General features: G+C 39.2%; 1 protein-coding gene across 2 annotated transcripts in view; it reads left to right on the top strand.

The window, feature by feature from the left end:
* Window positions 1–16867, top strand: part of si:dkey-215k6.1 (transmembrane protein 132C) — a 244993-nt gene that overhangs the window by 182665 nt on the left and 45461 nt on the right. For both annotated transcript variants that reach the window (XM_034871794.1, XM_034871796.1), the window contains exon 6: window positions 12217–12360. In XM_034871794.1, coding sequence (XP_034727685.1) covers window positions 12217–12360 — 144 coding nt within the window. The remainder of the gene's footprint in view (window positions 1–12216; window positions 12361–16867) is intronic.

Genomic DNA, 16867 nt, shown 5'->3' on the forward strand with positions numbered 1-16867 from the left:
ATATATATATATATATATATATATATATATACATAGACCCACTGCAGGCGTTCACAAACACTTAATGTTTCTCCACCTATATTTTCCCTTAAAATGAATTGGGGTTCCAGTTAGGACTTAAAACAACACCAGTCACTCTGGCTAATTACTCGCTCTAATTAGATAGAATAATTACCACAGGCAAATTTAAATGCTGTGCCCAAGAATGCTTATCCTTTTGGCCCCATTAGCACCTGTGTGTGTGTGGGTGGGTGTAGGTGTATGTATAGGTGTGTTTGTGATGAGAACAGAAGCATTGTGTGTGCATGTCAGCTGGTGTTAGTCCATAGAGTCAACCTTTGCTCTCCATGCTGGCAGTGGGACAGGAAGGAAGTAGGTTGGGCGTGTTCTAATTGCCACAGCAACAAGGTGATTGACTCCCGGACACCCCCATGGGTTCATTAGCATCTCGTTAGTAACTGCAATTAGTGTCGTAACAGACAGAATGGACAACAAGGGACAGCAAGACATTGGCTGCAGAGGTTAAGAGGTTTAAGACAGAGAGAGTGAGTGTAAATCTTTCTATCTTGCTGATTTGATCTACAGTATGTTTAACATACGTAGTAGACTTTACCCAGGTTGCTCTTAAGAATAGCGTAGAAGTGGCCTTTGTTCCTCAACCGTCACCTCCTGTTCTAACATGGTTAAGGGAGGTGTAGGTACACTGCAGACCAAAAGTCTTCTACAGCTCCATATTGCATTATTTTTGTTTAGCCACACTTACTTTTGACCAATCAATTTTAAAAGATTACTTATAACTATATTTCGCGCACGTATTCTGTTTCGTTTGAAATTACATTATGTAACGTCATGCTATTACGTTAACGTGATAGTGCGTGCTATTTTGCTGTTATATTAACGTTAACTGGATTTCACAGAGATGGAAAGCAATGGTAGTTTTCAGCATCCTTTGTACCAGCGCTTTAAACCATGCACAATGAGGAAGGTTACCTAAGCACCTATGCTCTTTTTGAAGAACATTCTTGCTTAACTTCACACAACTGCACATATCCACACAGGTACCTGATACAATCAGAATCTCACACTGTTGTCCACCCACCAGCTGGGAGTTTATTGCCTTGACTTTATCAATTGGACATGTTTCATCGCACAGTGTGTGGTTGAATTAGTCACACAAGGATCAACTGTACCTTCAAAAACGCCCTCCAATCCACGCCTGCTCTCGGCTCCCATCAGTCCTACACGCCTACACATTTGATACTGTGCCTAGTTCAGACAATTATGCCTAAACACTGACATATCAACCACAGTTTATAATATATAAGGGCTGGCAGTTGAAGCAAAATGTGGTATGGGAGTGGAATATTTGTTCACACAGCAAGCAATGTTAATAATTACATTGTTTAAGGTTAATTGTTTATAGGCTGTTGACTACATGCTAATTGCGGTGTGAGAAGATCCAACAAATCACTACAAGACAGATTACTTTCACAGTCCCAGGCTTTCAGGAACCAGCCATCTGCCATAATTTCTCTAATATTTCCACCTAGCAAGTGCTAAATGTATGAGTTAAATAACGCTTATTGAATTTTCATAGTTTGCTACAAAATACTTTTCTACTAATTCATTCTCAAATGACATGTTGAATCCCAGGACTTGTGCCCTTTTCTATCTATAACTCATTAATTCAAAGAGGAGATAGTGAGGAGGAGCCCATCATGGGACTAAGGCTTTGGGGAACCCTGGGCTAATTAATTTATTCATTTGTTTAATTACATTTTTTGAATGAAATAAAACAGAATAAAGTAAACTTTACAAAACCCAACATTGAATTTTGGCCATAGAAATAGAATGTGAGTGCCATGTTCATTTTACTATTTCAAGAGAAGATGGCAATTGTTGTTGTTATGGTGACATGAACATGAAGTGGGTCACACTAGTTGGAGAACTCCATTTTTGCCTATCATTAAATGAACAGAATTTGATGACTTACCAATAGAAATTTTAAGCAATTAAATCCAGCAGTCCTCAATTCCTTTCTAGCTGCAAGGCAACAAAAACAAAAGACGCGTCTCCATGCCACTCTACTGCTCATTTGTCGCAAAACCTCACCTCAGTGAGCCCGGGACTTGCCGCAAGTTGTTTTTTTATCGGAAGTTTAACTCCCAATAAAAGAGTGGAAATTTTCCTCAACCTCAGTTAGTAATGATTAGTCTGAAGTCTTATAGATCACAAAAAAACATTTCAGCATCTGGCCAAAGCCTAAAGTAATTACTCTGTCTAACAAATAGATGTGATGAAATCTCACACACACACAAACGTACACACAGTCCCACACACACACTCACGTACAAAAAACGACATAGGCACACACTCAACCCACACAGCCAAATAAATGAGCCGGCACTCCTCAGGCCTAATAGTCTGGCTGTAATTAACATTGTCATAGAGATAATAGCCATTTATCCCTGACATATCACACACACACACACACACACACACACGGTCCAAAACCTCTATCTTGTCTAGGCAGCTCGCCCAGCTGTCATCCCCCTCATACGTCTCCCTCCCTCCCACCTCCCCTCTTTTTTCTCATCCACCTCCTACTCTTCAGTATTTAGACCTCATGATCCTCCTTTTCCCCCTCCTTTTCCTATCTCCTCTTCTTCCGTACTCTTTGTATAGTGTTCTTTTTTTCTCTCTTCACTCCATCTTCTCTCTTCCTTTGTCTCACTTCCTTTTCAAATATTCGAACCACATCCTTCTTCGTTTCACCGTGTTTCTCTTTCTTTCTTCAACCTTTCCCCTACTTAGTCACTCGGTTTCTGTCTGACATTGCGACCTTTTCTTTTAACATGCTGTGTTAACACTGCAGAAGAATATTGTCAGCAGAAAACAGTCTTCTAAATTGATTCCTACCATAATAACAAAGACTGTTGTGGTAGACTAGACGTGGATCCAAAAGGAGATTCAACAGCTGGAACTAGGTAGTTTAAAAGGCTCCTTACTGGCGGATTTGTTTAACAAAAAATAAAATAACCAGGTGCTTAGGAAGAGGACTGATTAATAATTTCCAGATCCACCAGCGTGTATGATTCAGCCTACTTCTGTCAGGTCGGTCCCGTCGTCTCACAGAAAGAGCAAAGGTTTGGTCGCTAACACTTCACTTACATAATTAATAGATGGTAAATTGACAGTTGATTAATCTTTAGTTAATTGTCATTTAGAAAACTGTCATTTTACTGTTAACAAACACTTACATTATCATTAATAAAATATTAGTAGGGGTGTACAGAGAGTGTCATGGACTTTATCTGTTTGGTATCCGTTTCTGAGTCACAGCACAGATAGCAGCGGTAAAATGATTGGATTTTAAGTTAAGGGGATTTAATTACCACTGTGCCCTATGGCTGTAGCAGCTTCTAACAGGCCACAACATTAACCTGGATGCCTTTGGGTAAAATGGGCTGCATCCGACACATAATACACTTTTACTTACTTGATCTAAACATTTAAAGACAACCACATACTGACACACACAGATGCAGACTGTCTGTGTTCAGAGATGTAAGGAACTGGTGTGATATTGATGATGCAACAGTATCGAGTAAACAGTATTGACTTATGTGGCACAGGGAAGCCGCTCTGCTTAATCACAATTTCAGTTGATGTCGAGGTTCATTTACTATAACAAGACCTGCAAAAATAAGCTATTCTCAGTGCTTCTGTCCTAGGCGAAAAGAGAGGGAAACATTTTAGGAAAGAAACAGAACCAACATGGGTAATGTAAAACCATTCCTTGTAGGCATTAGTGCAGTCAGCAACAGTCAGTGTTTTTTCCCCCACAGCAACTTTAAGAAAAAAAAACATATATTATGTGTGCATTATTATAGACACTTCTAGTTGTGGCCCAGTAGCTAGATTTCACTTTTCTAACTTTAACTCTTCTGAACTATTTCTATTCTTTAAATCACTTGCCTCTGGCTAGTAAACAAGTTTAATTTCCTGCTGTCTTTTTGTACCAAGATTACTTGAGTTGAAACGATGATAATGAAGATGAAGATTACAAAATAATGTTTAACTGTTCTGCTGTAAAGCACTTACGTCCCTTTAGGGGAAAGGGCTGTATAGTAAATATGAAGTGTCCCTTGCTCTTTGCAAAAGAGTTCGACTTATGTAGCAACAAAACGTTTATTTTGGTTAAGTGCTCTGCACCAAATGCATGAACTTACCCATGTTTACATTTTGTATAGAGATGCCCATTGTAGTAACAATACTAACAATATAACTATAATATAGAATATAATGTAATTTCAATCAGTAGAGACATAATAACAATGATAATGATAATGGATCCTTTATTTGTCCCACGAGGGGAATCTACAATTTACACTCTGTTCTTATTACACACATTACACGCAGGCCTCAGTACTTATTCATGCAGGAGAGATGTCAGAGTGAGGGGGCTGCCTATGGAAAGCCACCCCAAGCAATTGTGGTGCCTTGCTCACATGGCACATTGGCAGTGCCCAGGAGGTGAGCTGGCACCTCTCCAGCTACCAGTCCACCACCATACTTTTGGTCCGTATGTGGACTTGAACCAGCGACCCTCCAACCCAACTCCCTACGGACTGAGCTACTGCCAAATGTTTGTAGACATGCAAATAAGGTTTATTGTACAGCTTAATAAAATGTACAAAGTCGTTGGCGATTAGACTCCATCACTGTATGAATATTTTGTATATGTACGTATAGGGGTAGAGAATCATCAGACCCCCCGACCAAATTTAGACACAGGTGGTGGCAACAAAGGAGCCCGAAGACCAGACCGAAGGAGGCTCCGGCCCGTTCAGCTGGAGTAGATGACTGGAGGTGGAAGGGGAGGTGGAGGGTTGCACTCTTTTCCTGCAACGACAGCTGAATAACAAAGGGAGAAACGATTATTTAAAGCAGGGTTGTGACCCTGTGATTGGCCATTGAAATGTGTGTACAATTCTGATTGGTTTAGCAGGAAGGTGAACGCCTCCAACAGCTGATTTGAGTTAGGTAGAGTATTGATCAAGAGTTGGTCTTCCTGATAGGACTTACACTGAGCTCGATCGGGAGAGACTAGTTGCAGAAATGCAACAGTTAAACACAGAATGATCAAATATACATTTATTTGGACAACAGTTGAATTAATTTAGGAGTGCACTGATTAAAAGTAAGGTCTTCCTGAAAGAATTTACAGTGACAATTTTTTAAATATTTTTCTGCGGGACTAGAGGGTTTATAAGTTGTCTTTATCCCAGCTGATGTGACTGCAGTACTAAGACATTTAAATCTAAAATACTGTCTGGTGCCCCAGCACACATACAGGCACACACACGTAAGCACACACACAAAAGAAAGTGCATACACTTGATGTGTTTAATGGATCTGTAGTAAATTGCAGCTAAGTGCCTTCAACCAATTTTTTTCTTCACAGCTGAGCCCTGACACACACACACAAACACGCAAGTGTCAGCAAGCAAACACGCTCACACAGGAAACACGTTGTACAGGTTAATGTGATGAGCAAGACACAGAAAACATAGCTTTAAACAGCAACTAAAATATGACACAGTTCAGGTAAAGTCAAGGTCCATACAGTTATCTGTATAACTGTGTGTCAGTATGTTTCGATATTAACTTAGTCTTCTACTTATGCATGTTCATTTGCTTAATCTGCCTTTGGTTTGATATTCAATTGTCTAAAAGTAGACTTGCATCTATACCTGACCATCACCTTTCTGTAATATGTAGCTAATTCATACATTGCATATCTTCTGATTATATGCAAATCTGCATATGTTGCTAAATTACAATAATACCCATTGACATAAACTAATTGCACACTAAATGCAGCAAGATAAGCCAACTTGAAGCAATATCTATTAACGGGTTAACGTAGCCGTGAAAATGAAATTGGAGCAGTCACATGATGAACATCTGATTTGCTCAAATGCACACCTTCATTGACTTCATTGCCCCACCAATGCCATATTTAATGCTATAAACATGTCGACCTTTATTTTATTTATTTATTAATATGTTGTGTTTCGTCTCTTTTAACATCCGATACAGAGACTGTACATAAAAAAACAAGAGGTTGAAAGTAAGAATTGTGAGGAGGAGCGGGGACAATAAACATGAGAAGCATAACATTGCCAAAGCAGTTTTGGGAAATAAAGATCTCCACAGAAGCTAATGAGAAGATAACATTCTGGCCACAATGTTCTAAATTCTTCTTTTTTCCTTTTTATCATTCTTTCCTGCCCTGTTATGTACTGTCCATACTCAGTTAAACACACTATTTAATATTTCACTGCTGTGCCCTTGGTTAAATACTCAATAAACCGTCTATTTGCGGTGCTCTATCTCAAACTGTTACTTTGGCTGTAGCGTATTCGTCAAGATATCATTGAAGTTTCTTATTAAATGTAAAACTGCCCTTCCCTTCTCCCCTTTATTCTTCTCTTTTTATTTTCTCTCACAGTGTCTAACTTGCAATCTTCTTCTGTACCAGTTTTTTTGTATTTCTCTTACTTGCTTATGTGTTCTTCTCTCTCACACTTTTTGTAGTGTATGCGCACACAGAGAAATAACAACAGCAATTTAAAAACGACAGAAGGTCTTGATGAAATTTCCTATCTATTACTAGAAGATATTTTTAGCTTCCTGATGAAAAAGCCACTTACCCCATTCACATTTAGCCCAATTAGCTAATTAGACAATATGTTAAATAAACAAAGTGCTTTTAATTTCTTTTTATGTTATTTGGTGGCTTTATCGCAGTGTACGTGTCAGTATGTTTGTGTGTGTGTGTGAGAGAAAGAGAGAGAGAGCGACAGAAAAGGAAGGCGAGACAGAGAGAGAACTGCTTACATACTCTTATTGTCACAGTTAGAATTAAATTTGCACAATTCCAGTTTTTTCACTGCGTCAACTCTTTTAGAACACTTTGTGTGTGTGTGTGTGTGTTTGTACGTGCGTGCCTGCGTGCGTGCGTGCGTGCGTGCGTGCATGCGTAATAGCACGTGCGTTAAATTGTGTGTGTTCCTCTGATGGGTGGTCTCGCTCTAGTTGCTTCACTTTAAATTGCACACACATGCGTATATGGATTGATAAGCTTCATTGAAGAGAGAGGCAGTTTCCCAGACTTCCCCTCTTTTTTTCAAACATGCACACACAGACATATTTGTCAGAGCTTACCGGATGCATGTGCACACACACACACACACGTTTATATTCTCCATTGCTATTCCCTTTTTTTCCCACATCTTTCTGACTCACTCATGCACAAACAGACACACACACACACACACAAAGACGCAGGTGTATGCACGAACATACATGAATGGACCTCACATTCATTCATACATAGAAATACTTGCCACGCAAGACCTTACCACACACACACACACACACACACACACGCACACACACAAACACACACACCTCCTCTGAGCTTATCTCAGTGCACTGTGGAGCAGCTTTTGAAGGCAGTAGGGAGCCAGCTGTTGACGAGCCACTTAATAATTCCCTTGGACAGGCATGACATTTTTTCCTTTTCTCTCTCCGTCTCTCTTACGGTCTCCTTTGCTCTTGCACTAATATTCTTCTTCCTGCTGTGTTTTATCTTTTTTTTTCACTTTCTCTATTTGTCTAATTTTCTGCTTTGTTTTTTTTACTGTCTTGTCTCTGTCTCTTCCATTTCTCTCTTTATTCTGCTTCCTTTGGTTCATCTTTGTGCTAGTAAACGCAAGACCTTATTAATATGAAGGTTAATAAGGTACTAGCAACAATAGTCCGCTTCTTGAGTAAAGTACGAGGTAAGGTAGGTTTTGCATTCCACCTGCATTGGACCTACAGTACTTTATTCATATTAGATGACTGTGACAGATTAATCGCTGTTACCATTGGCAGTTTTGGTTTATGTATTCTACGTCTCTCCTCAAGGAGTCAGTTCAATTATGATTAAACATGAATATGATTCAATAAAGTTTCTATCCTTATTAGCAACCTGATCTCACAGAATTTTGTGAGATGAACTCAGCCCCTAACTCAAAATTTGTGGCAGTTTTACAGAATTTTAAAACTTCTGTGATGGGCCCATGGAAGAATTCCGTGAAATCAACACGGCCCCTTAAGTTAAGGAAAAGGTCGTGGTTGTGCTTACGGTTCAGTGATACACGGGAAGAACAGGACAGATGGGCTTAGGAAAAGAAGAAAGTGACTTTAGGAAACATTACACGCGGGACACAATCCCTAGTCTCCCGTGTGAAAGTCCTGTGTTTGACCCATCTACCACCACAACCACAACTAACCAACCTCCGATTTTCAGTCTTTCATACGACTCACTGCCATAGTCGCTCCTAATGCAATGTCATCTTCTCTTTGACTTTACATTGGTATTGTTTTCCATTGTTGCCACACAGAATTTTCACACATTCCGTGCCATCACCACAGAATGCGGTGTTACCAGTTTGTGATCACTTCACGCAATTCTGTGAGACCAGGCTTTCTATTAGAGATGCTTGTTCACCAACGTATCGTGTTAAACCCAGGTCGGGAAGAGGGTCATGGACTTCGGTCAGCAGACGCAGGCAAACCCATGTAAATAGACTATCAATTAATGTTTAACCTTAATATAGTATATATACTGTAACTCTGAATGAGGTATTGAAGCAACACTAGAGAACCTTTCCCGCTTTGGTCCCCCTACAGGTTGGACGTGGAATTGTCCATTACATTACGTCATGCAAGTTTGCCAGATTGGGTAGCGGAATGTGTAGTTCGAATGAACTTGACACTGTAATGTAATGGACAATTCCGCTTCTAAGCTGCATGGGGACAAAAGTGGGAAAAGTTCTCTAGTGTTGCTTTAAAGCCTATAGTGGCATGGCAAATGTTAAATGTTAAAACTCACTTTTGTTTTGTTCTCTTGTGGTACGGATGAATTCTTAATTTGCTTCTCCATATCTTTATAATTTTTTTAGATTCCATGCTTTGAGCCAATTCAGCCATCATACCGGATAAATGTTGGGAAGGATACTTTCAAAACGTATTCCGTTACACTATACAGAATACATGCCCAAAAATGTAATTGGTAACGTTTTCCGTTACGTTACTCAATCTGAGTAATGTATTCTGAATACTTGGATTAGTTCCACATTGAATTGTTTTTATAAGTGTAGGAATGCGGCCATTAAATACTGCTTACTAAATATGCCTTTCTAGTGTGTTCTTCTCTTCCAACTGGCTGAATGTGTACATGAACAAGCAGATAGATTTCTGTATTTGTAGTCCCGAACTGCATATCCTACTATAAAAATATAACCGCAGTCTTGCTACCACGAGCCAATTTTAACGTTAGCTGGCATGTCAAACAGGGCAAGTCAGTCTTTCAACAGCTCTGGGGCTAGAAATCAGTACATAGGAGAATGTGAAGTTGCACATCAACTAAGCAGGTACCTGATACAACTATAAAATAGCACGGTGACGAGTAAAACTACACCAGACGACTACCCTTGGCTAATTAAAAAAAAAAACTTACTTTAAGATGCTTCAGATTGGAGGGGGAGTAATTTGGATGCCGAAAGGAGGTTGGTTTCTGGCAAGTGGAGGTTGTACTGCACATTGTGTTATATTTTGCTCTGCCTGTTCTTTCTTTAATGTGAAATGCTGTTTAAATTTCCAAGATAGAAACACATTCCTGCCCTGGCTCTGTTGTGCCAGTTCCGGCTCCATCTTTACCTCTATCAGTGAACACGCAAAAAGCTAATTCTGTTATTCCCCAACACTGCAGATATTGTACCTACAACGTACATCATCTCAGTAGATCCTCAATTCAAAAAAAGAAAAACTCCACACACCAACACACAAAGTAAAACTATTTAATGGCCACTTTGTTGCCAGTTTAAACTGTTGTTGTTGCAGAACTACATATACATAGAGGTTTATGTCTCGACACAGAGGTCCAGGATTCGAGTCCGACCTGTGACATTTTCCTGCATGTCCCACCCTTACTCACCTAGCTGTCCTGTCTGTTAAAGGCGTAAAAGCCCCCAAAAAAGATCTTCAAATAGATTTCTTTTTTTAAGAAATCAGATGTAAAGGTTTTGCAGTCGGCAGCAATTTAATACATGGATATCCAATAACTACTTTTTTATTTCTTTAAAAAAATATGGTTCACTGGTTGTTGTCGTCATTTCTTTTGGCCTGTGGTGCAGCTAGCAGAGATGTAAACGAGATGTTATCTGTGTCATTATTATAGCCTCCAAGAGGCTACTGCCTCTAAATACACATACATGTTAACATGCAGATATAAGCTACGTACATAATAACGTCCAGTCCCCCTATTTGATTTTTATCCCTCCGTTTGCTCTCCTTCCCTCTAGGTGGAAAAAGAATCTTACAGTTAATTCGTAATTCGTAAAAAATCTCTGCAGGTCTGCTTTCTTTGTGCTCTTCATCTTCCTCTACTGCGCTCCCTCTTTCATCTTTCCATGCTTTTAATCCTGTTTGTCACCGCTTCTCTCCCTCCTACTCTTCCTCAATCTGTTTCTCACCTTTATCCTGCATAACTCTCTTTTGACGTGTTGCATATCTATAGTATCTAATTCTGCTTTCAGGCACGTGTTAGAAGGAAGGAAAAACTAGGAGAATTATTTAAGAAAGTGTATTTGTGTATAGGAGAGAGAGAGATATATAGGAAGAGAAGGATAGGTCGTTAGGAAACGTGTACTGGTCACAAGCGCTTAAACTCTTGAGTGTGTGTGTTAAGTGTGAGCCTGTGTGACAGGTTTCTATACTGCATGTGTAACTGTGTCTGTACATGTTTAAATGTATTTAATGTACAAAGAACATGTGATGGTCGTAGTTCTGAGTTTCCATGTTTGCCCCATAATTTCTTGTGTCTGTGTGTCTGTACTTGCTGATATTTTGCATCATGTGTCCTCTCAGTCACTGTAACAATGTAAGAATGTCATTTTACATTATAGATACACAAACAATCTTTTCTACCTCCTGCTAAAGCATCTATAAGAATTGTGGAAAGTACATTTATTCCCAAAAAGATGTGCAAGTCCTAACTTTGGAAAAATGTGCTCAAACTGAAGATGTGAAATGTGTCCTCACAAAGACAAAGAAACAAGAACACACACATTGTACAACGAAGGTGCAGAACATTTTGGATTGAAACCATTTCAATGCAAACTGTGTCTGGAGACAATGCAGTACATTTCTTCTTCATCTTCTCTGTTGGCATCCTGTATGCTCCGCTGAATTCCACGAGAGACCAATAGCAGATACACACAAACCCATCCAGAAACAGTGGGCCCAGCGAAACACAGCATAATCAGGATTGTGTGTGTTGGCGGTGATAAATGCCCCCTTGGAAACTCAATGCCAAATAATCAAGATTGACGCTGGCACACTGCGCTCGGAGGTGTCTGTGTGTGTGCTGGTTTGTTTGCGCTATTTTTGTTGGAAGGATCTAATCAAATGTAATCATGTTGATTACATTAATCGTAAGGTTTATAATCAGTTCTCTCTCTCTTCTCTCTCTTTCATTTAAAACTCTCCCCTGGTCCCTGTTTCTTGTTTATTCCTGTCTCCCCTGCATCTTTCATCATCTTTAACCATGTCTACTTTGTCTCAAACATTAAAAGTGAATAGGACTGCTATTGGAACAAATAATTCTTAGAAATAAAAGAATTCGCAGAAAGTCTGAAAATGTGAAAGACATTTCTTTTAAATTAACCTTTTGCCTATGTCCCTCTTTCATTGCAGATGTTTCAGACTTTAAAACATGTTTATAGTTCCCATATACTTCCCATTCAGGGCTATATTACAATAATGTATTATAGCATAACTAGAAGGGTACTTGCAGAGCACAGACCTTGCCCCATCTCACAATATTAACAAAAGCATAAAAATGATTTTTGTGTCCACCCCCTGATTTGGATCCGCTCCAACATGTAATAGATTGCTGCTTGGCCCATGTAACACCCTTCCACCAATTTTCATGAAAATGAAAAAAAAAGACAAACAAACAAGGGTCAAACCAAACTGAAAACACAACCTCCTTGGCGAAGGTAATAACTTTGTTGACTGTAATATAGTGCCAGCAGGAAGAAACTGTGCATTAAAGAATGTTTTCTTTTAAAGAAACTTTTTTCTCTCTCTCTGTAGGACACAGAGGTGGTCAACACAGCCATTCTCACGGGTCGGCGCGTCGCAGTGCCTATCAAACTGGTTACCGTGGAAACCGACGGGCAAGTGAGGGAGGTGGACGACTTGGTCACCTGCAGCTCGACAGACGTGGACGTGGTCAAGGTACACACAGAAAGCAATGGTTTTATTGGATTTATAAATGAATTTGGTGTATATTTCTACCCACACAAACACACAGCTGACACTTGCATATTCAAAATATTATCTAAAAAATTTATTCAAGTTCGGCATTGCATTTTGAGGCAAGATAGTAAAGTAAATGAAGATGTGCTAAAGTAAAAAAATGGGCTTAAGCTATTCAAAGAATGAATAAAGTTATCGTCTATCAGGTAAGTTAAATATGTATTAAACAAATCATTTCTCAAGCATTTAAGAAACACAAACGTTTAAAGAACAGGGAAATCATAATAATATGAGGAGGTAAACGTGGGGGTATTTTACACAGCAAGGGATCCATCTTGAATCATCATTATAATCTAAAATATTGGAGGATTTGTGCTGTTCACTAATTCGCTTTGTGCACTAGAGTATAATGAGACACTTATCACAGTGTGCAGGCCTTTTTAAATCTCACTTTCCATTTATTGAATGTCGTATTAAAGTCTCAGAATTGCTTAATGTGGGAAACTTTGCACTTAGTTGGCCATAAAAAGCAATAGTTTCTTTTTAGTTCTAAAAGAGGGAACAAAGGTAATTAAAACATGTAAAGAGGAACATGTTGGCGTTATTTTGTCACTTATTGGTAGCAGTAGCTAGTTTGAACCAGTTACCTGCAAGATCTTTTCTAGGCTAAGCAAATGCTGGGGGCGTCAGAGTTGTAGTACACACAGAGATGAGAAGGGTATGTGTAAACTTGTCTAACTTTGGGGGATACGGTGAATAAGCCAAAGTCCCAATAAATCGGCGCGTTCCTTTAAATAAGGAAAATTGTTTGGTAAATGTTTCTTTTCAGCTTCCAGACATTATAGAAAAGATTCTAGTAGCAGGTTGCATTCAAATATGCCATTCCGCTGATTAAAAGTACCCTGTGAAGTTTACATGCATTGTTACTGACCAAAACACACTGTGTACATCCTTTAGGCCTGACAAATCTGTTCTTTCCTTTGATCTATATTTACTTGCCAGCAGTCTTCCTCTTCTCTGCCTTTTCATTTTTGTCTTTCATGGCTAGCTACCTTGTGTACATCAATCATGCATATTCTCATTCATGTGCCTGAGAACAAACAAAACATCGTGAAAACTATTGCTCCAGAATGTTACTACTGGTCAACAACTCCTCAGGTTACTCTTATCTCCCAACACCGCTTTCTGAAAGTGGAAGGGCATACATACATAGTCAAAGTAGGCCTCCTCAATCTACTGGTTACTTTAATCACTTTTTTTCCTACCAGAAAATAACCACATAAACCCACACTCTTGTGTTTATTGCACTTATTTGTGGTTAAACATATAATTATAATTCTTAAAGTGTTCATAGTTGTATTTAGTGGTTTAATTTTCCAAATCACACCATATATTTCTTGTACTGCACTTAAACCACAATTCTGTATCTCACTTCTGTGGTATCTTTGTTGGGAGTCACACATGTGTAGTAAGTACTGCTAGCTTGTCAATTGCAGATTATGAGGGAGTGCCATGCTAGCTGCTGGGCGAGCATTGCAACATGTGTTTCAAAGTGACGCACGTTCTTCCTGGAAGTAAAGCCTGGGCTAAATGGAGCTGTTTGGAGCAGTTTGTGAACAGTGTTTACTGTTGGAGATGGTTAAGTCCCTTTGGGGTGGACTTTGGGCTTTTTCACTTAGTAAACCTATAACATACACAAAAAGATATATAACACAATATAGCAAAGCCAAAAAGCACACAATGAGCACTTTAATTGATATAATTTCCTTTAATGAAAACAAGGTTAAAGGTGCTGTGTGCACAGAACCCCAATTTCTAAACGTTGATGCATGTCATCACTATCCTGCTTTTCGTTTTGACTCTGTAATCAGTCCTTACATTCCGCTTAATCCCCTCGAGGTCACAGTCAGCTAGGGCAGCCACCGTGGAACTGGCAGGGATCCAGTGTCTTTCTGAAGGACTCTAAGGCAGGATCGGACAGGTTTGGGTTGGACCCTGGTGGAAGGACAGTCTCAAATGCTGAGCCACTCTGTCACAGATAAAAATAACTACTGTACTAAGTAGTAAAAAAGAAGTATCTTTAAAAAATGTCTTTGCAGAAACAAGCCGATGCCAGAGACTGAAGATTGATTCCTCTTGCACTACGTCCCCCCCTGTGCCCTCAGGGCCTCAAGTGAAACGCACCTTGCTGTGACAGTTTCTATATGAAGCCAATTTCCTGGTACAAGCAGACGGGAGTGGTGCTGTTTAAGTACGATCAATAGCAACACAGTGAAAATGGAAGAAACTTATTCAGATAGATGTAGTGCGTGCTTGTGTGCGTGCGTGCGCACAAGTCTTCAGGATGAAGAAAAGGTCCCCTGAATTACTCTGTTTACACATTTTGTTGATGCTGTATACAATGCACATTTCAAGTAAAGCAAGGAAGTAACAGACAGAATTAGTAAAATACTACTGAGGCCATTCTCACCAACTAAAAAAGGTGCTTTAAACAACAACAGCAGCTATTAAATAAACACATTTTCAAATCTCTGCTGCTGATTTTTTCATTTTTTATCTACACAAAGTGTCAAATGGGAAAAGCCAAACCAACTAATTTAGATACATTTTAGCACAGGCCACCAATACTATGACCCTATGTTATAACACGGAACGGAGGAGAAACTGTAACCAGTTAAGCAACCTCCTCTTTTGTGCTGATTTTGTTTGTTTACGTGGAAAAGATTGTGATTGAGTGTTAGCAAACTGTTGTTTGTTGACATCTGATGAAAAATATATCCTCTTGTGTATTTCCTTACACACACACACACACCCACAAACATACACAGAGAGAAAGCTTTAACACAGACAGCTGTTTAACAATGGAACCCACAGGGTACAGCTCCAGGTAGCTGTGGCTGTCAGTGAGTCACTATGACAGCTGTAAAGTGCAATCCAAAGAGCCGACACAGCATACGCAGAGGACTATCTCTCCCTGACCTGAGGCTCTGAAGCAGTTCTTCCACAGGCTTCATAAAAAATGTGTATATTTTGGCAGGCCTAAACTGCTACAGGTACCTAACTAATAGTGCAACAAAATTCTAAGCTCTCCATGCAGATGTGGATGATTTAATGTCAGGCTACCCTTATTTACATCATACAGTGGCTTTTTTATAGGTCCAGTTCATGCTAAACATAACTTAGTTATCTGATTTTTTGATTCTGAATTTGTGTGCAGTGACTCTGGCACACTTGATTTACACCAACAAGTCCTTTATATTGCATGAACAACACAATTCGTTGTTGGTCTATGCCCTCGTGATAGACACTGACTCCCTATATGGCAGCCTTCGGTCTGGTTTCAGTAATACAGTAAGTCATCTCAACTTTATATATATCACACTTTACACACAACCCAGTGGATCCAAAGTGCTTCTACAGCACAGAGTGAAAAACAGAAAAAGAAAAGAATCAAAATCAAAATCCAGTTTATTGGTAAGTAGGTTTTCACATACAGTGAATTTGCTTTAGTGTTTTGGTGCATAACATAAACAAGAAAGAGAAAATAAATCAACAATGAAAACAAATGTTTGCAAAAAATCAAAAGACACAAATTTAGAATGAAATGTAATTACAATAAAAATAAAATTTAAATGAATAAATTAAATAAATACTACAGACAAAGTTTGCAATATTAATAGAGGAGATATACAGTACAAACCGAAAAAGTATCAAATTAAGTAAAAAATGATATCTAAAAACTCACACGATAGTGAAAACAAACTCCTCCAAGGCCTCCAACAAAAGTTTGTCCATGATGAACAAAATGTTGAACAAAAGCCACTGAACATGGCAGCTTCTGAAATGCGACAGTGCATTTATCTTTGAAGCCATGTCTCAGCAGAGCCACATAATACTGAATTTATAAGATACTTACCTCTGTGGTTGCTTTTACAATTTATTTATAGATTCCAGTCCTTTGCAATAATGAAAAGCATTAAGCCAGCAGAGAAAATAAATGGATGCATCCAAAAAACACTGCAATTTCCTTCACATGTGTTTTGACTGTCACATTCCCCTTTTTTATTGCAGGTTTGTTGAGCAACTGCTCCACTTGGAATGCAGAATAAACTCCTGAGGGGAAAAAAACTGTTCCTCTGCTGTTGTAAGTTACAAGCAATAGTCTGAGGAAGGTTAGAGTTTTCATTTGGATTCACATTGCATTCCATTAAGCAACCTTTTGTTTAATTACTCATGGTGGATAAATGTTTGCAGGGAGAATTGCACAGTGCTTTATCCATCCCTGCTAATGAAAGTATGGATGAAATGACTAGCTTAGCCTGTCACTGGCTGTTGTGTACTTCTGTAGTTTTGGGGGTTGGCAGTAGCTCAGTCCTTAGGGAGTTGGGTTGAAATCGGAGGTTCGCTGGTTCAAGTCCTCATGAGGACCAAAGTACTGAGTGTGGGTTGGTAGCTTAGGCTGCTTCACCTACTGGGCCCTACCAGG

The sequence above is a fragment of the Etheostoma cragini genome, chromosome 5 (genome assembly GCF_013103735.1).
Source record: "Etheostoma cragini isolate CJK2018 chromosome 5, CSU_Ecrag_1.0, whole genome shotgun sequence".
NCBI classification, from domain to species: domain Eukaryota; kingdom Metazoa; phylum Chordata; class Actinopteri; order Perciformes; family Percidae; genus Etheostoma; species Etheostoma cragini.